The sequence below is a fragment of the Saccopteryx leptura genome, chromosome 2 (assembly GCF_036850995.1).
Source record: "Saccopteryx leptura isolate mSacLep1 chromosome 2, mSacLep1_pri_phased_curated, whole genome shotgun sequence".
Classification (NCBI taxonomy): Eukaryota; Metazoa; Chordata; class Mammalia; order Chiroptera; family Emballonuridae; genus Saccopteryx; species Saccopteryx leptura.
The window spans coordinates 265133141-265155398 of record NC_089504.1 but is presented as its reverse complement, the minus strand read 5'-3'; the positions used below and the strand labels follow the sequence as shown (position 1 = coordinate 265155398).

Below are 22258 nucleotides of genomic sequence, written 5' to 3'. Positions count from 1 at the left end.
AGGTTATCTGTGGTACCCAGTGGCCTCAGAGAAAGTGGCGGCAGGTGTCCTCCTGTGGGAGAGACCCCAGCTCTATGGCCAAGTGGCACATTTGCCCTGTGGTGGCATACTTTCAGAGTGACTGAACGATTTGGGGTCATTGCCTATCCCTCCGCTGGAGAAGTGACAACGTGGGGTTTGCCGTGACCTCCAGAGGAGAAGCAGGCAGAGTGGGCTCTGAAGTCATGCTGGTGTGTGTGTGTAAATCCACTTCCCACCTCTTACTGGCCATGTGGCCACAGACATTCAATGTTAACTCCAAGATGAGAAGATTTTGACTTTGGGAACTTAAGGCACCTGCCCCAGGTCATATACAGAACTCAGACCGAGGCTGTCTGACTCCAGAACTCTTGCCTTGATAGCAGGGTTGGTGTAAGGATTAAATGACCTGCTATATAAAAATTGGATGGCATAGAACTTGGCCTGGGGCAAGTCCTCGATGTATGATGGTGAAGGTGTTGATGAGGAGGAGGGTAGAAAACAGTCAGCTGAGAGCTCTGTCTGCTGCAGGTGTATGTAAGCTATGGTGGGGACAGGACAGAGTGCTAACTCCACCTGGGAAAGTTCATCAGACCCAACCCTCTCAATGAATGTGCTGTCCAAGGTCATCGAGCCAATTGTTTGGCTGCCTCTAATCATAATGGAGAGTGTAGTGCTCCCTCCCGCCCCAGGTGGGCCAGGCAGGGTTCATCAGCTGCCTCGGTGAAGCTGCCAGACAGGTGCGAGCCGGGGATGAGTTCATCACACATTCTACTCCAATTCTTTAGCCCTGCTGTGTTGGTCTCAGTTGCTTTCGACGTAATTCAGCTGAATGCTGCTGCATGTGCCCATCCTTACCTCTCTGTTTTCCTTCTACTCATATACCCCCCCCCAACCTTTCTCACTGACTTTTGACTTTCTTCCCACCCATTTGTTGCCATTATACCTGGAAACATCACCACCTGTGGTGTCACTCATGGCCTCTTTGTCTTGTGCTGCAGTGACGTGCCTGCCCATCCACTTCAGCGTCATGGGGGCAGGCATCCTGTGGGCCCCATCACCCTGCGGAGACTGGACCACCGACTCACATAAGATGCTGGCTTTGTATTTGGGTGTCCTTGCCACTTACTAACTGTGTGACCTCGGGCAACTTATTTAACTTCTCTAAGTTTGGTTTCTTTTTTCCCCCTCCTACAAAATGGCAAAGGTATTAATACCTATGCTATCGATGGACTATAACAGGGGTAGGGAACCTATGGCTCATGAGCCAGATGTGGTTCTTTTGATGGCTGCATCTGGCTCGCAGACAAATCTTTAATTAAAAAAATAATAATATTAAAAATATAAAACATTCTCATGTATTACAATCCATTCATTTCCTATGGCTCATGTTCATGATTGTGGGTGGCTGGAGCCAATCACAGCTGTCCTCTGGGACAACACCAAATTTTTGTTGGATAATGCATAAGGTACACAGGTCGTTGGATGGCTCTCACAGAATTACATTTTAAAATATGTGGCGTTCATGGCTCTCTCAGCCAAAAAGGTTCCCGACCCCTGGACTATAAGGAACAAAAGCCATAAGGTCTATAAATCATTTGGTGTAGTGCCTGGCCCAAAGCAAATGCTCTATAAATGCCTGCAGGGCTTATTTAAAAAATTTCTCACTTCAACTTTTTTCTTTTTAACATCCTTCCTGTTTATCCTTTCCCCCTCCTCCTATGTTCCAACTGCTGGGTCCTAAATCCTTGCTGTTGTCTAGGCTCAGGGCTCATTAGACAGCTTGGGCCTGATGGTCCCCTCCCCTCTCTCTGAATAATGAGCTCATCCCCAAACTGAAAGCTCTTGCTTCCTTTCATCACTCCAGGTCTGTGTCTTCACAGCTGTTTGCCCATAACTTATCATCTTCCTATTAATTATCCCCGAGCTCCAAACCCTTTTCACTTAGGTGTCTCCACGACAGTTCACATTGCACATGTAATTATTCAATTAATTATTATAGATCAGTATGTGAGTTCTGTAAGGGGGCATCTTCCTCTGACTTACTCAGATTGTATCTCCAAAACTGTGCCTGTGGAGGCAGACCACTTACACCTCAAATTGAAAAGGCAACCAAGGCTGTTCAACTTGCATCTCTAAGCATCCCTTCCCTGACCGTTTCTCTCCGTCTTCATCCACTCCCGTCTCTTCTTCTCTTTTCCTGAATTTAAGGTAGACGAGTTCTTTCATTTTGTAATTCCTCTCCTCCTTCAGAATTTGCCTTTTCCGGATACAATTCTTTTGCCTCTTTGATCTCTCTTCCTTGGCTCTCTCCCTTCTGCCTGCAAGCACACCTGGAAAGATCCTGCTCAGGAGTCATGGGGACCTGGTAGGGAAACTTGGCTCTTCATGGCAGTTGGGTAACCGGGAACTTTGACCTTTGTAAGCTTGTGTTTCTTTCTACGGAAAATGCAGGTGAAACTCTCTACGAATCAGCATTGTGACAATAAGTCGAGCTGGTGTCTGTAAAATCCCCACCAAAAGGCATGGCGTCTAGTAAATAAATAAAACTCCCTGCCCCGAATCCTAAACAAACAAACAAATAAATAAAAGAAAACCCTGCTATCCGTAGTTCCGACCACCTTCTCCAACTAAAATCAGAGAGTAACTCCAAACCGGAAACTTCCCTGCCTCCACTGCTGCCTTCCCTCTCTCTCCACCATGAGTCCATTCTTCCAACTTCCCAGGGGCAACATTGAATCAATTGAACTCTTTGCTTTCATTTCAACTCCACCTGCTCAACAAGACTTTTCTGATTAGATCAACATTTAAACATATTCAAGACTACCTTACAAACAAACAAAACAAAAACCCCTCAAAGAACAACCCCCCCAAGCCCCTCTTTCCTGACCTATTTCCTTCCAGCTATGCTGTCTGATCTTTCTCTTCCCTTCCTGCAGGAGACATCTGCATTAACTGTTTCTACTTCCCTCATTCACTTTTGCACTCAGCACAATGGGTCTAGGGACCCTGTCACTTATTAAAACTGTTCCTGCCAGTGGTTGCCGAATCTTGTCACTGAATCTAATGACCACGCTCAGCCTGTGTCCAGCTTGACCTCTGGGTAGCACTGGGCAGGCGCAGTGGCCACTTCTTCCATCTGAAATATTCGCTCCCTGGGCCTTTTGTCCTGCTGTGTCATTCTTCATCTCCCTGGTTCCTGCACAGGCCTCTTGGTGTATGTCTATCCTGTTAATAGGCTCAACAATTTTTAGTATTATCATTATTATTGTTAAGCACTAGCCTTACTAAACTATTTCTGGTACTTTAACAAACTTTCATAATTCTAGGCCTTCGCACATGCGGTTTCCCCCCTACAATTCTCTCCTTCATCTGCCCCTTCCTTCTTTCACTGAGCTTATAAGCTTCTTCCTCTTGGAAGTCTTCCCTTCCATCCTCAGGTCTGGCTCTGGAGCCCCTCCTGGGTACTTCCACAGCAGCATCCTACACTCTCTCTATCATACCACTTATCATATTTACCATGGTTACCATAATTATGTTTTATTGTCTCAGGTTGCCCCTTCACTGCAAATTTTGGGAGAGCTTTATTATGCCTGTTTTTAGCACCTTGTAGAATGCCTGGGTCACGTAATGAGGGAATGAATGGAGATGGCATTATTACTGTGTTGGATTGGGAGTTAGCATACCTTATATATTTTTAATGCTACCTGTTATTACCTGTGTAAGTTCAGTCAAGCCAATTCTCTAAGCATCAGTTTCCTCATCTATAAAATGGGAAGAAGTCAAGCAACATTCCTAAGAGCGCTTTGCAGGTGTTACCTCTTTAATCCACACAAAGACCCAACAAAGCTAAAGATGTAGACTAGTAAAGAGATAACATCTGTACCTTGTGTAGTGTAAGGCTGGTTTCCTTAGCTGGGTTACCTTCACCAATACCGTTGAAGGAGGCAGAAAGGTCATTTTTTTTTTTTTTTTTTTTTTTGTATTTTTCTGAAGCTAGAAACGGGGAGAGACAGTCAGACAGACTCCCGCATGCGCCCGACCGGGATCCACCCGGCACGCCCACCAGGGGCGAAGCTCTGCCCACCAGGGGGCGATGCTCTGCCTCTCCGGGGCGTTGCTCTGCCATGACCAGAGCCACTCCAGCGCCTGGGGCAGAGGCCAAGGAGCCATCCCCAGCGCCTGGGCCATCTTTGCTCCGATGGAGCCTTGGCTGCGGGAGGGGAAGAAAGAGACAGAGAGGAAGGGGGGGGGGTGGAGAAGCAAATGGGTGCTTCTCCTATGTGCCCTGGCCGGGAATCGAACCCGGGTTCCCCTCACGCCAGGCCGACGCTCTACCGCTGAGCCAACCGGCCAGGGCTCATTTTCTTTCTTTATTTGTAACTAGATTTGGCTTACTCACAAGCACCTTGTTTTTGCTTGATGAAAAGCAAAGCAAAATCTAACAAACAATGAACTTGAGCTTTTCCATTCATTCAAGGAATTTAGTCTCTACTGTTTTAAAAACAAGTCCCGCCTGACCAGGTGGTGGCGCAGTGGATAGAGCATCGGACTGGGATGCGAAGGACCCAGGTTTGAGACCCTGAGGTCGTCAGCTTGAGCGCGGGCTCATCTGGTTTGAGCAAAAGCTCACCAGCTTGGACCCAAGGTTGCTGGCTCCAGCAAGGGGTTACTCAGTCTGCTGAAGGCCTGCGGTCAAGGCACATATGAGAAAGCAATCAATGAGCAACTAAGGTGTCGCAACAAAAAAACTGATGATTGATGCTTCTCATCTCTCTCCATTCCTGTCTGTCTGTCTCTATCTATCCCTCTCTCTGTTTCTGTAAAAAAAACCCAAAACAACAACAAAAAAAAACAAGTCCCTTCCAAGTCACTCCTCTAAGTCCCTTTGCATTTTGCTCTTTTAGATAAATGCGTAGTGTTTTAGGGTCCTCCCCAAACCTTTCCTTCCCATTCCCTGACTGCATTGGAAAGGCAGCAGGGGAGGGCCCCCGGCCTGTGGTGCCCAGGTCCTCTCTGAGAGTGTGCGTGGCTCTTGTCACATGCGGACTGGTCACTGCTCAGAGGTGCCTTGACTCCCACGGGCACCGTGTCCTTGGATGCTCCAGGAGGTTCTGCCTCCAGACCCTGGCAGACCTCTGCCCTCGTGGTGACCTCCTGGCAGGCAGGCTAGCTCTCAAATCCGAGTTCTTTGGAGCTCTTGGAAACTTCTGGACCTCCTCTATGGGAGCCATGGAGGAGACAGGGGTGACAAAAAGAGAATATTTAGAGAGATCTTTAAATTTGTTTTCTGACATATCTCAAGATTTTGAACAGTAGGTTGTAATTAGTAGTTTCTCTCTCTCTTTTTTTTTTTTTTTTTTTAGAGAGGAGAGAGAAAGGGAGAGAGAGAGATAGAGAGAGAGAAGGGGGAGGAGCTAGAAGCATCAACTCCCATATGTGCCTTGACCAGGCAAGCCCAGGGTTTCGAACCAGCGACCTCAGCATTTCCAGGTTGATGCTTTATCCACTGCGCCACCACAGGTCAGGCAGTTTTTCTCTTTTTAATTGTTGACTTGAATGAATTATTCTCAGGCCATCTCTCTGCCTAACCACAACCGTGCTGCGGTCTCACGCTCACTTTGATTCTCACTTTATCTGGGTTTTCGCTCCCTCCTCTTGGGGTACCGAACCCGATGTGGGAGTGAGGGTGGGTGGGACCCTGAGACAGAGGGCAGAGCTCTCATTTGAGTCTAGACCTTGTGACTCTGCTCCTCCTTCCCTGACCCAGGAACCAGTTTATTTCCATCCTGCCTAGCAGGAAGCAAGCTCTCATTGTTTTCTGCTTTCTCCATTTCCCTCGTCTTAGAGATAAGGTGACCACGTGTCCTGGTTTTTGCCTGTGGTGGTCATGGCTTTTGCCTACTGTCCCCATGTGATTACTACAAGTACCCACCTTCACTCTCAAAAATGCACTGGCTTGGACGATGAATTCATGGCCACCCCTACTTTCGTTGACACTTTCAGCTCCTACTTCCAAAATTTAGATTTCTTTGTGATTTGACATTTAGCCTTGGGAGTCCCAACCAAAACCCTTCTCTCTGTCAAGTTCAGGGCTCCTGCAGTGAAAAGTCTTGGCTTTTATGGCTATTGTTCTAGAGATGGCATTAAAATGTCTACATTGAAAGACAAAGCTGAACAATGACTTTTTAATTAGGAGAAATAAAAATGTTTCAGGAAAGTAAAAATAAACATTTAAAGACATCAACAGCATGGCACTGCCGTTCCGCCAGACAATCCTGGGCAGTGCACTGTCCTGGCACACGTTGGGGACCTCGGAGGCTCGCCCAGGCCCTCCCATCGCGCAGGCCTGCTGATGAATTTTAAAAGAAAGGAAGTAAACCGTTACAGCCAGAGTCATTTTTAGGCAATGCAGTGACTTGATTTGATGTTGCCTTTGCCCTTCTCCTGAGGGGAGGTCTGTGGGCTGGGGGTGGCCAGGATGCTGGAGGACAGCCCGTAGAAAGCTCTCACTGTTATTCATTTCTCACTGTTAAAATAAAAACATGAACTCAACGCGTAGGCTCTCAATGAATGCTAGTTTCCTTCTCTACACCTGCGGGTTAACCCTGCTCCTCTTATCTCGATTGGACGCTCTGTTTGAATAAAAGCAAAAGGGTGTGTGTTCATCGTTAAGTTAATTTAGAACAAAAAAAACCCCTATAATTAATCTTAATTAAAACATGTAATTTGATAGGTAAGATTTTTAAAACAAATAATTGATGTTAGGAACCATTAAAATAACAGGGCCTCAAAGTTTATTGGTCTCTGTTTTTTGTTTTTTTTTAGAGAGGTTAGGAACCTGTCCATGTATTAAAATGGCATCACGGCTGAATTTCAGTAGGTGTTGACTTTCAGAAATGATTCTGGTAGTAGCAAAGGTTTCGCCCTGAGAAATTCAGTCAGCCTAGTCGGTTTCACAGGAGACTGTTTTCTCGGGGCGGTTGACTTGGATTAGGGTGAGGAATGGATTCCATGCATTACTTTGGCCTAACTAGAAACACGGGCTCCCCAGTAGACCCAGGGGGCAGCCAACTCTGCATTAGGGGACAGGCAGTGACCACCGAAGGCTGATTAGAAGTGACCAGGCCTTCCCATAGTCATTATTACTGTGGTTTCTGAAACATTTCTCCTTCGTATCACTACGATCCTTGACTAAGAAGCAGGGCTCGTCTCCGAGACTACCTGCATGTCTAAGAGAATCAAGTCTTTAAGAGGATATGGAGGAGCAGTGAGGGGTTAGACAGTCAGGGCCACTCTGACAGTATTACCAGCTTTCTGTCTTTCTTCTCCATTTCTTAAGCTTAAGCTGCTTCCTGTCTCTCTTCCCTTCTGCCTCCCTCCACGTCCACAGATGGGGTGGCTGCGTTCCGCGCCTTCCTGAAGACGGAGTTCAGCGAGGAGAACCTGGAGTTCTGGCTGGCCTGTGAGGAGTTCAAGAAGACTAGGTCAACTGCAAAACTGGTCTCCAAGGCCCATAGGATCTTTGAGGAGTTTGTGGATGTGCAGGCTCCGAGGGAGGTGTGTTGGTGGTGGCAAGCGCGCTGTCAGAACTCTGTCCACAGCTCCTGGCTCACACCTCCCTCCTCGTCGGGGTTTGAGCCAGGCATGCCGGGAACTTTCTTTTGAACTGAGCCTCACTGCTCTGATGGCTCTTGAGAGAAAAGGGGATCCTTTAAAGGAGCAGAGCTCAGGGCTTGTATACAGGAGCCCTGTTAGGAATGTCTTGGCTGCCAGTTAAACATTGCCCACGGGAACTGTTTCTATAGAGATTCTGCAAGGATAGAGACCACTGACTCCATGTGAGTTTTCCTTGTTGGAAGGCAGCATGGTTTGATGGAGTGAGCATCCACTTTGGAGTTATGTTCCAATCTTAGCTCCACCACTTACTAGCTGTGTGATCTTGGTCAAGTTCCCTAGCCTCTCTGGATCACATTTTCCCCCATGTGAAATGATATAATATCAACTTCCTTTTGAGAAGACTCTAAGTATTAGGCAAAAAGCACCTATTAAATATTTGTCACTGCTTATTATTCAATAATCATAGCTATTTATATTGTTTTATGATAACTTATTATAATTTCTTATAAAAAGAAATGAATTCGGTGTGCTGCTGTTCTTCGATACAAAAGAGAAATTTACTTGGGAGGATTTTATGGAAGAAAAATATTTGTTGTCTATGAGTTTGGGTGCCTTGAGCACTCAGAACTCTTCAATTATGCTTTGACTTGAGCTGCAGGAGGTTTGGCTAGGATGCTGCAAGCTTCTTACAATGCTTTTTGGAACAGAGATGTGTATTCTAACCACTGTCTCTCTCCCCAGAGCATTTGTTTTCTAAGTAGTTAAGAAAGGAGAAGAGGGCAAGCTTACTTTAGGGAACCAGCACTAATACTTGTCTGTAGTCTAACTCTGACATTGTAAAAGTCTCTGGATTACGAGTTAAGCCCAAAGGGTTTTGCCTTGGCTCTGTTACTAACTTTCCATATTACTTTAGACCAGCTTTTTAGTATCTCTTTTGTTTGGTGTCCTTACCTATAAATTGGGATGAGGAATGTCTGGTTTTCAGACCTCACAGGATTCTTTCTGGAATCAAAAGGGGTTGACCTCCATGAAACTCGTTTGAAAAGCACGACTAACCTTACATCTATAAGATGCTGCCATTGATGATTACGTAGCTAGGGTCAGCAGCCAGGCGTCTTGGCGTATGAGAGCCCGTGACCCTGCTCTCTGTTTGTGTCTCCAGGTAAACATCGACTTCCAGACCCGAGAGGCCACGAGGAAGAACATACAAGAGCCATCCCTGACTTGCTTTGACCAAGCCCAGGGAAAAGTACACAGCCTCATGGAGAAAGACTCTTACCCCAGGTTCCTGAGGTCCAAAATGTACTTAGATTTGCTGTCCCAAAGCCAGAGGAGGCTCAGCTAGGCCTCAGATGGGGACTCTCGAAGATCACCGGCTTTCCCTGCTCCTTGCTGCCAAGACCATATTCTACCGTGAAATGTCATAGGTGTTCAAAAGCAGTGGCGTTTAGGTTGCTAGGCTGGGGCTGAGGAGGGGATGAAGGGCCATTCCAAACGGTGACTCTGTCACCAGAACTGGGACTCTATTTCATTCACCCATGTTTGTGTTTTGGTGGTGGTAACACCTCGCTGCAGTCACCCTTCTCTGGGTCAGCGACTTGTCCTCTGTCATGCCCTGGGTCACCTCTGCTGAGAAGGCAGATTCGCTAGGCTAGGCTGATCTGTAAATAATATAAATGTAGGCTCCATCCTTTTCACACCCTCCTCAGTTAGGAGTCCTGACTCTCTAGCTTGTCCTGTGCCCTCGTGAGGAATAGTTAGAAGACTGGCTCAGGTGTGTGATTTGCTCTCACTGTGTAAAGGCTAGGTCCGGCTGCTGGGACCTCACAGTGCAGGAGAGAAGCCTCTGTGGAATCCCAGGTTTCTAGAACTACCATTGACAGGTGGTCTCTGGGAGAAGGGGCCGACTCCATGGAGTTGGCCATTTCTTCTGTTTCCATAGGACTAGAGTGAAACGCTGTGCTTGCTGACCATCTTAGTCTAGGAAATTTACAAGATTCCCCTACTGTTGTGAGACGCTTCCAGACTCTTCCAGAAAGGGTCTTGGGAGATGTCCTTCATGACTTCTGATGTGGAGCTGCTATTAAGAAAAGTGCAGCTTATAGATCTTTCTAAATTCTACCAAGAAGTTTCCCAGAAGGTGAACCACCAGGAAATGTAGCACCGGTAGACCTTTGTGCAACGGGGCACCATATAACCTACCTGCTGCTTAATGTACTCTCTGCCCTCGCCTCCTGTGACATCACACATCACCAATCTCTTAGAATGACAGACAGCTTTGGCAAAGGGAGGTGAATTCCTAAAGCATGGACAGCTCTCACGGTGCCTAATCCTCTCCCTGTCTCCCTCTGTCCCCCCTTCCATGCAGGTCATGTAATTATGATGAGGGAGAATGGGAGCTTAGGCCACAGCTCTTTTTTCCAGCTTGCTTCCTGGGAGCATGCTTTCTTAGAAAGGTCCTTCTCACCAGGGCCACCTTGCCTGTTCAGCTGCTTCCTTCTTGATCTCTGACCTTTCGGGATTGAACTTGAGGCTAAGAAGATCACTGTGAACAATTGGTAGTGAAGAACCTTCCTAAAAGGCTTTCATGGTACGCTGGGGCTGCTCTCGGAAATCTGTCTGGAAACTCTTTCCTGGAGGATGAGTAAGACACGTGGAACCTGCTCTAGCTGCCTGGAGACTTTGGCACAAGACTGCAGTGCCAAAGAGATGAATCCTCAGCAGAGAGACCAGAAAGTAGAAGAGGACCCTGGATGAGGCTGGTCTCTGGGTGAACTGAATCACGGAGGACATGGGGAAAGAGCTGGTGGGATCATTCCAAGACAGTGGATTTGGAGGCGTGGCTGATCTCCAAAACTTTCAGCTTGGCTAGGTGGAACAGCATTTGATTAGGTGTGAGCTCTGGAGTGCAGGCGATTGGGAATGGGGCTGGAGTGATCTCCTGTGGGGCGATGGGCCTTCTCAGGCATGTGCGGCTCCAATGTTTGTGCTCTGTCCAGAACTTCCTGAATCTTTTCTTGTCTTGGCTACAGCTAGACAAGGCCAGGAAGGCTCTCACGTCCCACTGGTGTTGGGTCCACTGCGCTGCCATCCTGCTGTGGCCCCTTGTATCCATGAGTGAGGACTTGGGTGTCTGTATGAACCACCAAGGACAAAGAGAACACATGCCTCCTAGCTCTCACTCTAGCAAGACCTGTGGGATTTCATGTTCAAGAGCTCTAAAGCCTCAAATGGGTATTCCTAGTTAGATCAGATAGTATTCCCCTGCCCCCACTGGTAAAAAACCATCCTTAGCTAAAGCTGCCAGAATTGAGGTAATGATCAAATTCTCGTACAGGGTATTTTACACATTGTTTACATGTGAAATGTGCATCTGCTACCAACTCCACTGTCGAATATGAGGTGCAGAGAAATCAGAACAGCACGGAGTTATGGAAAACTGAAACATTCTAAGATGGGCCTTTTTACTGCTTCCACTATCCCAAGGAGAAAAGTCAGAACAAGAGTGTCGTGTGATGGCCTCATTTGGGCCCTAGACTTCTTGCCAACTGTTGGTGGAATGAAGGCTAAAGATGGTGGTGTCATAGCACCTGGTGACTTCCTCCCATGATGGGGAAGCAGCAAGGACCAAGCTGGGGTATCCTCAATTTTGCCGCTAAGCGAGAGTTATGTGGGTGTGTGCAAAGGAACATGATAGCTTTATTTATAGTACTCCCATGGAGTGTGTGCTTGTGTGTGTGTGTGTGTGTGTGTGTGTGTGTGTGAGAGAGAGAGAGAGAGAGAGAGAGAGAGAGAGAGAGAGAGTTGTGAGCATTAGACTAGTAACCACAGAGACGATCTTCCCGTGGGGTGGAGCTGTCCTCACTCCTTTATGTCCCGCTTCCCATGAAAGGCACAGAGCCCTGAGCTCTCCTGCCTACCTTCAGGCACTTGGGTCATGCCAGCCCAGATACTGGTCTGTGATGAAGCAAAGAGAAATGTTTACAACATCTAGAGCAATATCCAAGCATACCTCATCCCGAGCCTCCCGCCTCCCCCGTCCTGCTGCTCCCCACTTCCTCTTCCACAGCCTTCACATTGCCTCGTTAGGTGGGCGCCCACGGGGCCCCTCCTTCCACTGAGCGTCTTCCCTTGCTCCTCAGGCCGGCTTGTGCTGTGGACTGCCTTCTGGGCTTGAGGTTTGCCCTGTGCCTGCAACCTTGGAAGGCCCAGGGCAAGCCAGGGCAGTGGGCCGGGCAAATCTATGACTTTGAGGACTGTTCTCCATCTTGAGTGGCCTTTCTGCCCTACATGAGAGTTAAGCTGTTTAGGGGCTGGTTTGGCATTTCCTGTTGCCCTTGGCAAACCGAATAGAACTTGACCAGTGTTAGCCATTCACAGCCCCAGGCACCTCTGGGGTGTGGAAAGGCCTTCTGAGCAGTATTTATTATTAAACTTGAGCATCGAGGAATCCCCCCACTCCACCCTGGAAATTCTGTTATAAGTGCTAATTCCCCAGTTCCACACCCAGAGATACCGATACAACAGACCTAGGGTGGGGCCCAGAAGTCTGCATTTTTAATAAGCTCCTGGGTGCATAGACTATACTTTGAAAAAAGACGATCTAAGACAGTGGTCTAAAATGTTGGCTCTCACCCTTGGCTGCTCATTGCAATGACCTGGGGGAGTGTAAAAAACCCAAATGTCCAGGTCCCACCCAGAACAGTTTGGCACTGGGACCCAAGGCATCAGCAGTTTTTAAAGTCTTACCGGTGATTTGAATGTACAGGTGAGGTTAGAAAGTGAGGAAGACACAAATGTGTTGGCCCAGAGGGCAAGAGTAAGCCCAGATGCAAATAAATGCACCGACTGGGAACCTGCTGGCCCTGAATTTGACTGTCGGTGGCCTCTGTGCCCTTTCAGTCTGACTTGCACCTTTGAGATGCAAATATCATGTTTTTGTCCCAGCTACATGCATTGTTGGGCAGCAGGTGTGCCAAAAATGGGGGCTGAGGGCGTGTTGGTTAAGAGAGGTTTTGCTAGGCCTCCCAGTCTTGTTCACAACGCTTCCTCCCAGCTGGCTTCCTGGGCTGTTTCCCCCGTTTGTTTTCATGCATTCTCGTATTTGGCAATTTTTGTTAGACGGTGCCTCTGTCCCCGAGGCCATGCGACATAGTAGTTGGAACTCAGGTAGTGGGTGAAGGTGTGTGGTAGTGATAATAGCAGTAGCACAGTGACTTCCAGATTCCTCAAAGGAGGGTGTCACATCCTGGGAATACCAAGCGCTTTGAGGCTTTCTTTTCCAAGGCCAAGGTTGCGGTGGGGTTTCAGCCCCTGTCCTCAGCCCCCACCACTCGCATTTTGGTCTCAGGTCACATGGGCAGCTGGAAAGTTCTAGTTGGTTTACTCTCTGGTGCTCTCCCCAGGAATTGCTGCTCTGAATCCACGGAAGCTGTGAGGTGGTGTCCTGCCCGGCTGCAGGCCCAGGCTCTGGGTGCCGGCCCTGGCACCTGTCCTGGACAGGGCAGGGCAGGGCAGGGCCAGGCAGCAGGGTACACAGGCCCTGGGCTATAAGGGTAAGATGTGAACCCTGTGTGCCCAGGGTTGGGCAAGGGTGGGGCCGGGAAGACAACAGAAAGGGGGTCAGGAGACAAGCAGCGAATGTGAGGTCTGCTTCTCTGGGGGCATGTTCAGAAGCAGGGTGGTCTCCCATCCGCAAGAGTGCCCAGAACCCTTTTGACCTGTCCGGGCCCATATCCAGGTGAGGCAAAGGAATTCTGATTTTCCATCTGAGGCTGCCCTTCAATCGGCCAGCGTCATTTAGTCCTCTTTAAATCTGTGTCCCTCTGGGTTGGAAGCATGCGAGGTGGCAAAGTCAGCCCTGGCATCGAGAGCCTGTGCCACTTGGCATGAGACTGTGGAGGAAGAGCCCAAGAGCAGAGATGTCTTCCTGTCCTCATGGCCTCTCAGGACTCCAATTTGATGCTGTGGACCAAATGGGAGACTGCAGGATGGGCCGCTGGCTTCCCCAGGCCTGGGGCCCGGGTCCTCTCTATGAACTGTCCCTACGAACTGTCCCCTTGGGGACGCTTCCTCCTTGTGCCCCTCCTGCTCCCTCCCGTGTGCCAGGTGCAGAAACAGTGGCTGATCTCGGTGTGCTCTCTGACCACGACCACGGTAGCATTAGCTGATCACGCAGTGCACACCACACATTTGTAGCAGCTCATCTGCCACATAAACCGCTTGGCTGATGGAGTCCTCACTGAGTTGTTCCATTACTGTGCAGAGCAGAATGATGTCATTCACCTTGACTGTACACAAGGCTGTGAGACACAATAAACGGAACCTGAACACACTGCCCTTCGTTCTCTTCCCACATTTCTGGCCAGCTGTCTCTTTATGAAGAAACATTTCACGTAACACATGGACTCCCTGGTGGGTCGCATGGCCCGGCCAAGGCTGACACGGGGCCAGCCACCGGGAAAGTGGCGGTGGAGTGGGTGGAATGGGGTGGAGATGGTTTGGGATGAGTGTGGGGGTGGGGAGTGACTTCGGGTGATGAGAGTGGCTTTGAAACTGTAAAATGCCACACAAACAGGAGGTGGTGTTTGCGTTGGTACCACCTACTGCTTGACAATGCAGGGAGAGGAAAGGCCGAGGGATGGTTCGTCTATTTGTTCAGCTGGGGCCATCTGAAAGGGACTGGTTGATCTTGTTTATGACTGTACTCACTTTATACAATCCTCCTGTCCCCGAAAAGTGTGCATTCACTGTCGAATCTTTGCGTGTCTCCGGTGATCGGGTTCTGTGGAGGGACCAAAGGAAAATGAAGGGTAGGAAAGCTCAGTTTTTAGGTGTAGTGATATGCAAAATCTTAACAATCCAAATAATTAAAGTGCACCGGAGAAAGTCTGTCTTTAAAGGAGAGATGACGGGTTTCCTCTAAGGTGAATGCTTTATATTTAATGAGAAAGACTTGTAATGCAAATGACACCCCTAAGTTATAGTTTTGAGGACTGGGCCAGCATGGGAGCAGCCTGGGACGCTGCAGACAGGAGGCCCGCCCACCGGGGAGGCCATGAGATCGGATCCTCTCTTTCCAGCTTTCCTTTGCTCCTCCTCCTCACCCCAGCTGCTCTCTGAGGGTTTCTGACCCCTTCAGGACCAGGAAGAGCAGGGAAGGAGGAAAGGAGAAGGAGCAAGGGGGCATACCTGATGCACATGCCCTCTGGGCCTGGGAGGAGACCCTGTCTCATTGAAGACCCTGTCTCTGGGGGATTCCTTCTCCCTCCAGCTCTCTCAGTGAGGGCGAGAGCTTTTCTATGCTGGTTGGTGGTGTGCTCCTCGCTGGGCCGTGCTGCTCCCTGGGCCATGCTCCTCGCTGGGCCGTGCTCCTCCCTGGGCCATGGTCCTCCCTGGGCCGTGGTCCTCGCTGGGCCGTGGTCCTCCCTGGGCCGTGGTCCTCGCTGGGCTGGGGTTCTCCCTGGGCTGTGGTCCTCCCTGGGCCGTGGTCCTCGCTGGGCCGTGCTGCTCCCTGGGTGTGGTCCTCCCTGGGCCGTGCTCCTCGCTGGGCCATGGTCCTCCCTGGGCCGTGCTCCTCCCTGGGCCGCGCTCCTCGCTGGCCAATGCTCCCCCTCTTCTCTGCAGCATCCTGTTCTCACATGGCAGGCTTTCCAGGGACCTCCCCCATCTGCTCTCCCTGGGAGGGAGGTGAGAGGCAGGCGCCCACCCCTGCCCTTCCGGTGGGCGGGACACCCACGAACAGCACACTGACAAGCCCTCACGCGTCCTTCCCAGCCCAGGACCTTCGCGCCCTCTCACCGGCTCTCCTCTCCCTCCGGGCTGTGTCTGCTGCATCTAGAACCCCTTTGGTCTCTGACATCTACCTCCTTGGCCTTGACAGAGAAACCTCTTACCAACAGAAAACGACATTGCGCAGGCCATCTCAGTAACACAGTACATGTGGAAATAACCAAGTGAAATCCCTTCTGGTCCTACTGTGTCTATCAGCAAAGTCAAAGCTGTAGCCGGGGGAGACAAAGGAGAGGTCATTGAGGTAACTCCCCCGGGTGGGCACAGTTCTCAGTTGGGGTCCGTCCTGGTTCCCTGTCCAGGAGGTGTGGGACAACACCCTTCCGAAGGTTGGAGGGAGGTGCTGCCTTCCCGTCCATGCCTCATCCACCAGCACAGAGGGGAGTTTGAGCCCCCCACCCGCGTCCTGGGGGCTGCATGAGCAGCTGTGGAGATAGAAAGTCCCAAGCCTGAGCGAACGGTACTGTCTTTGACAAGGGTTTCATCAGCATTCTTGTTCATAATTTGGGCGCTGGCGCTAGACTGAGTCTGAATCCCAGCTTTAAAGTTGTATAATTCTAGGAAAGTTATCTTCCCGTGCCTCGGTTCTCTCATCTGTAAAACTTAAATAACAGTCCACTGCTTGGTGATGTTGTGAATATTAACACGGAAGATGCTTAGCACAACGCCCAGGACACGGTGGCCAACACCAACCGTGTGTGCTAACTGGCATCCTGTCTCACACTGGGAGCAGCAGGACCCGAGCCAGCTCCTCCATGCACAGTCCCTGCCTGAAAGCAAATGATGTGACAGGCCCCCCCTTCCCTGCCCGACCACGAGCTCCCAGAGGGCTGAGGCTGTGTCTGCCTAGTTCCCTGCTCTAGTCCCTAACTATTTATTGGAAGAACATCTTGTCTACATGTTTTCTGAGCACCTCTTAGAGATGGGCACTTGGGTTGAAGGGCGGTAGAGGCATGGCTGCCACAACTTGGGCCCTGGGAGAACTTCCTTACCTCTTACAGGAACTTGACCCTTCCCAAGGCCGGGGAGATAGAGCCCTGATCTCACCAAATGGGCGGTAAGGCGAGTACGTGGCTGCACATCCGGAAGGAGCAACACTAAAAGAAAGCTCTTAGGAGCCAGGAACTATGCAGGGACACTTAGGTGCTCCATCTAGTTGAATCCTGTAACAATTCTATGAGGGAGTGTATTGGTTTGCTAGGGCGCCCATAACAAAGTACTACAGACTAGGAGGCTGGAAGTCCAAGATTTAGGTAGAGGCAGGGTTAGTTTCTTTTGAGGCCTTGGCTGGTTGATGGCCGCCTTCACCTTGCATCCTCGCATGGTCCTTCTTCTGTGACCACGCCCTTCCCGTCCCTTCTCTTTCTATGAGGACACCAGGCAGGCCGGATCAGGGCCCACCCTGACTGCCTCATTTCACCGTAATCACCTCTCTAAAGGCCAATCTCCAAATACAGTCACGTTCTGAGGTGTGAGGGGTTAGGACTTCCACATAGGAACTGCAACCCATTTCAGCAGGTAGATATTGTTATCTGTTATCATCCCCACTTACACATGAATAAATGGAAGCACAGAGAACTTAAGTAACACACCCTTTGTCATACGGACTTGTAGATGGCAGGATCCTAAACCTAGAACCTAGAACCGGAACCGGAACTGGTGCCCTTAACCACAGAGACCCTGCAGACTAGAAAGGCAAGCAGGGGTGCGGTGAGGAAGCACCTGTGTGCAGGGAAGGGCAGGGAGTGCTAAAGCAGAATGGCTCTCAGGATGGGAAGGTTCCAGGATATGTATACCCGCCAATGAAGGGGAGGCGGAGGTGAGGGCAGGGGTGGCATGGGCGCCAATGCTCTGCCTTCTGCTCGCTCTGAAATCCGGGTCCCTGGAGAAGCTGGCAGCCGGGTGAAAAATGATCGTGGCTGAAGGCCACTGGAAATTGGATTAGCCAATTATCTGCCCGCTCTGTTCCCTGGCCGCACGTTCCGGCACCGTTCTGTGAGTTTGTTTTGTTTCAGCTCTGCCCAGCTTTGTACTCTCTCTATTAGGACGATCAGTCCTGTGCCTTCGCTCACAGCACAGCTCGGCCACCGGCCACCGGCCATCCTCCTCCCAGCCTATCATTTTATTCCAGGGAGGCCAAGTCACACCCCTATCTTCAAGGACAAGGATTACCTCAGTCGCCTACCCCTTCCACTGGGCAGGCAAGTGCATCCATGCCACGCTGGCCCCAGGCAGCCCTCTGAGCTGCCTGGGAGAAATAGCCCCAACTCCCCAGGCAGTAAGACCAGCCTTGCAGGAACGGATAGGGGCAGGGGGCTCTCCTCCCAGCCACACAATGGAAAAGAACGTGGGATTTGTACCCACCAGCCTGAGATTGAATCCTGACACTGTTGCTTACTCTGGGTGTGACCCTGGGAAGAAACTGAGTCTCTCCTAGCCTCTGTTTCCTTATTAGCAGATGGGGGGGGGGGTAGTCAAACCTACATTTTCAGGCAGGGTGGCGGCCAGGTTTAAGAGATGGCATGTGCAAAGTGGCTGGGACAGGGGCTGGTATGTGTCAGTGCTCAAGAAAGTGTAAGTATTAGAGATGCAGGCCTTGGTTTGCAGACATCCCAGGGCTCAGCCTCTGAAACTTCCCTGGAGGTCCGATGAGTCACGGAGCTGTCGGCAGTGGAAAATCTATCAGGGTGGGTGCATGTGAGCTGTGCTTGCAGAAAACCAGGACCTCTGTCAACTGGAAACAACACAAGGCGTCTTTTATTCTGGAGGGTGCTCTGCCCTAGCCAGGGTGTTAGGACTAGTCCACGGTGCCCTCTGAGCTGAATATAACAGGGATCACTCATTTGCCACACCGGCTTTTCCATGAGGCATTCAAAATGCAAACAAACTGACTGGATTTTGAATTGTCAATGTTTAAAAAAATATCCCAGACTCTTTTAAAAGAGTCTCATCATCAGGCACCTTCAGCATGCCCTTTGGTAATTGATCCTAGGATCAGAATTATACTTTTGACTTGTAGCCTTTGGAGAAACACAGGAAATGGAACTGATGTGGACATTGTCATTCAAGGTCCACAGTATGTGAGTGGCTCTGGAATAGATTAAAATAGAGCGCCCCCCCCCCTTGCTGCAGAATAGCTGTGTGTAGGCTACTGGGATATTAAAGAAAAATATTTTAATCACATATTTTAAAAATGCAATGATCAAGGTTTTCCAGTAACACTTTATCAGATCAATTGTAACCAATAAGCAAGTATGATTTCAGTCCCCAACTCCACAGGGGCCTAGATTGATGGCAGCATATCCCAGGCAGTGGCAAGGAAGGGGTGAGCTGGGGAGGAGGCTTCTAGGACCTTCTGTATCATTATCACATTCAAATCACTGAAGCCCTGGAGACGGTAGCCTGCTGGGTCAGGGCAAACTTCCCTGCGTCCCAGGGTGAAGGGGGTTGACTCCTGGGGAGAAGAGTATGGGTCAGTTAGGGCCAGAGGGCAAACAGGTTTCCTTTCCTGACTCCAGGTCAGGCAGTTAGTTGCTAAGACAAAGGGGCTGGCAGGAGAAGAAAGAGGATAGTTCTTGAAAACAGCTCGGGTAGCTGTGGGACCCTCACCCCTCCCACTGGCAAATGGCCCTTTGCTGGCAGCTCCCAGGGAGGACTCGTCTCAGCCAGGGGGGAACATTCTCATGCAGAAGGGCGGCATCTGGGCCGGCTCTGCCGCTGCGGAGACAATCTTGCCTGTTGAGGGAGCAGCTGTCGGCCACCTGCTCACCAGCCTGAGTTAAGCCCTCTTTTGAGCAGAAGCCTGGGGTGGGGGAGCCTGGCCTCTTTGAATAAAGGCCTTCATTGCTGCTATTAGTTTCTGGAAGTGAGCGGTCAATGGAATGGGGTGGCCCAGACGCCTGTCACGTTCCCACCCCACCCCACCTAAAGTCCCCCACACAGGGCCCCCCAGCAGCTGGCAGCTGGCCCGTCTTTTTGTCTCGGGAGCACCTGCCCCTGCTCCCACTTCCCTGTCCCAGAGGAAGTGCCTGTCTCAGAGCCAGACAGACTAGCAGCTGGCTGGGCAGAGGCCGGGCATGCCAAGCCGCAGTGCAGAGATGGGGGCTTCCGCCCCCCGCGTTTGCCTTCCACTAGGATGGGAGCAGCCTGCTGGCTTGCTCATGTGTTGAGGGGGGGTGTCAGTGTGAGTAGAGGAGCAAGGAGGTCCACCCTCTAAAGCAGGGGTCTCAAACTCGCGGCCCGCGGGCCACATGCGGCCCGCCGAACAATTTTGTGCGGCCCGCAGACTAATCCACGAAGTTCAAAATATTTTGCCTAAAATTAAGTAAGCCTAGGGGCCTACTTGTATTTTTCATTTCTCTAGCATCCTAGCTAGATATTAGCTTAGTTAACAGCAGTTGTGATGCGAACTACAGTTTCTGGTCGTTTTGTGACACTGAAAAGTGTTGCGTAACAGTTGCCTTTTGTAGACCTAGTGCGTCCCGCCCAACGGCTGTGATCTTGCTCTGCGGCCCACATGCTGAGTTGAGTTTGAGACCCCTGCTCTAAAGCCTGTGCACACGTCCACACTACTCAGGAAAGAGACAAAAGAAACAGATGAGAGGCGAGGAAGGAAGGAACACACCCTGGGATCAGGGAGTTTGAGCAGAGCACTAATAGTGGCACTCAGTTCTTGCTGCAGGGACTGCTGCCATTCACGAAGCACTTACTGCAGGCCCGTGCTTTACCAGCATTGCCTTGGTTCACCCCCTGCCGCAGCCCCATAAAGCAGGCAGCAGCATCCCATTTAATAGAGAGGCTCTCAAGGGCTGCGTGCTTGCGTCTGCCCAGGTGAATGGCGGAATGGGACTGCGCCTCTAGCAACCTGCTCTTAGCCCTGGCCTCCTGCCTCCTGTGTCTGTCTGCCTTTTGCCTTCCTAGAGGAAAGGACCTCTCTTAGATCACCTTTTCTATATGAGAGAGCTAAGCTATTTATTTAACTTTCCATCTGTTGCTCATTTGGTCTCTTTTTGCCCAGAGTATATAAGCTCTAAAAGGCAAACACCAGGTCTGAGCCATCTTGGCAGCTTCTGCTGCCCTGTACCAACATGATAGACAGTGAACACCCAGTGCTCCCTGATGACCCAGGTGACGCGGGGCTGCCCTTGCTGCGTGAGATGACATCCCTGACCCTCCATCTGCAGGGCTACAATATTAGTTTTTCCAGTTGGGGCCCATGCTCTTTCCCCCAATTTCCCTTCAAACCTTCAGCAAATTCCATTAGAAGGAGAAGGCTTGGGGGAGGTTGGGAACCGAGTCTGAGCCCAGGGGCCCTCCAGGGAGGGGCTTTTTAGGCCCTGCCATTTCTCAGATATACACAAATCTGTGTTTCCTGCTAGCCCAAGGCCAGTGGACAGCTGGTCTGCCCCGGGCATGTTTGTCTGGTAATTCTCATTTTTATTTGAACACCCATCTGCCTGTCACTAACATCACAGCGTGGCTGTACTGCTCGTTTTCCCTTCCTGGGGCCTGCACCTGTGGCAGGCCTTGCACTCAGGATGATTAAATGGCTCTGTGGGTGGCCTCACCCGTGGTGTATGCCTGGGGTGGGGTGGGGAAGGTGAAACTAGGAGCTATAGGGGAGGCTCTGGCATGGTGTGGGTGGGGGCATGGGAGGGCCAGGCAGAGCAGAGTCTGGGAGCATCTCAGCTGGTAGGGGAGGGTTGCCCCAGGACAGACTGCTCCAGAAGCCTAAGTTTGCCACTTCTGTGACAAAGAGTCACTCCTGGGAATTACAGGGCCAAGTGAACTCTGTATCCAGAACCAGGGCCTGAGTTTACCGCAACCTCTGGGGCTTCCCAGGTCCGGCACAGGCCAGAGCGCAGGAGAACAGGTTTAGAAAGTGCTCAGCCCATTCAGCAGATGGAAGTTCTGGCCTCAAGATAAAACAGTAAAGCAGGGATCCCCAAATTACGGCCCGCAGGCCGCATGGGGCCCCTGACGCCATTTATCTGCCCTGCCATACTTCCGGAAGGGGCACCTCTTTCATTGGTGGTCAGTGAGAGGAGCATAGTTCCCATCGAAATACTGGTCAGTTTGTTGATTTAAATTTACTCGTTCTTTATTTTAAATATTGTATTTGTTCCCATTTTGTTTTTTTACTTTAAAATAAGATATGTGCAGTGTGCATAGGGATTTGTTCATAGTTTTTTTTATAGTCCGGCCCTCCAACGGTCTGAGGGACAGTGAACTGGCCCCCTGTGTAAAAAGTTTAGGGACCCCTGTAGTAAAGTATAAGGTTTCCTTGTTACTCCAATGACTCCTCATTCCTCCCCCCCCCCAAACTGCCACTTTCCCCTCACCTCTGTTCTTCATGGCAGTCCGGATTCAAACTCTGGTCATGAGCTGTGTGATCTTGATGAGTTTCTTTAACCTCTCTGAGCCTCAGTTATCTCATCTGTAAAATGGGTCTACCTTTGACACTCCTAGATATGTGAACTCAGAAACATTCTTGTACACGGACACCAGAAGACACATCCAAGCATGTTCTTAGGAGCACCGGTAGCAATACAAGTACGGGACAGCACACAAAAGGCTCTCGGGAGAAAAATGGATTAATTGTAGCACATTTGCACAGTGGAATATCATGTAGCTGTGAAAATGAGTGGATTACAGTGACATTGTAGTAACCAGATGAGTGAATTATAGCAAAATAATGCTGAGCTGAAAAATAAAATCCTTTTTAAAAATATAAGTATAGCCAAAGTAAACAATATATTTTGAAATTTCTATGTATATGTAATAAGACTAAAAAAAGAGCCAGAAAATGGTAGAGGATGGGGTTTTTCTT

The 22258-nt window shown here is 50.0% G+C and overlaps 2 protein-coding genes across 7 annotated transcripts in view; one reads left to right on the top strand and one right to left on the bottom strand.

Annotated features, from left to right (window-relative positions):
* RGS8 (regulator of G protein signaling 8) overlaps window positions 1-13973 on the top strand; it is a 40936-nt gene extending 26963 nt beyond the window's left edge. For all 6 annotated transcript variants that reach the window (XM_066361688.1, XM_066361684.1, XM_066361689.1 and 3 more), the window contains 2 exons: window positions 7412-7578; window positions 8801-13973. In XM_066361688.1, the coding sequence (XP_066217785.1) occupies window positions 7412-7578; window positions 8801-8983 (350 nt within the window). In that variant the 3' untranslated portion in view covers window positions 8984-13973. The remainder of the gene's footprint in view (window positions 1-7411; window positions 7579-8800) is intronic.
* Window positions 1-22258, bottom strand: part of NPL (N-acetylneuraminate pyruvate lyase) — a 182937-nt gene that overhangs the window by 125653 nt on the left and 35026 nt on the right. The window lies entirely within an intron of this gene.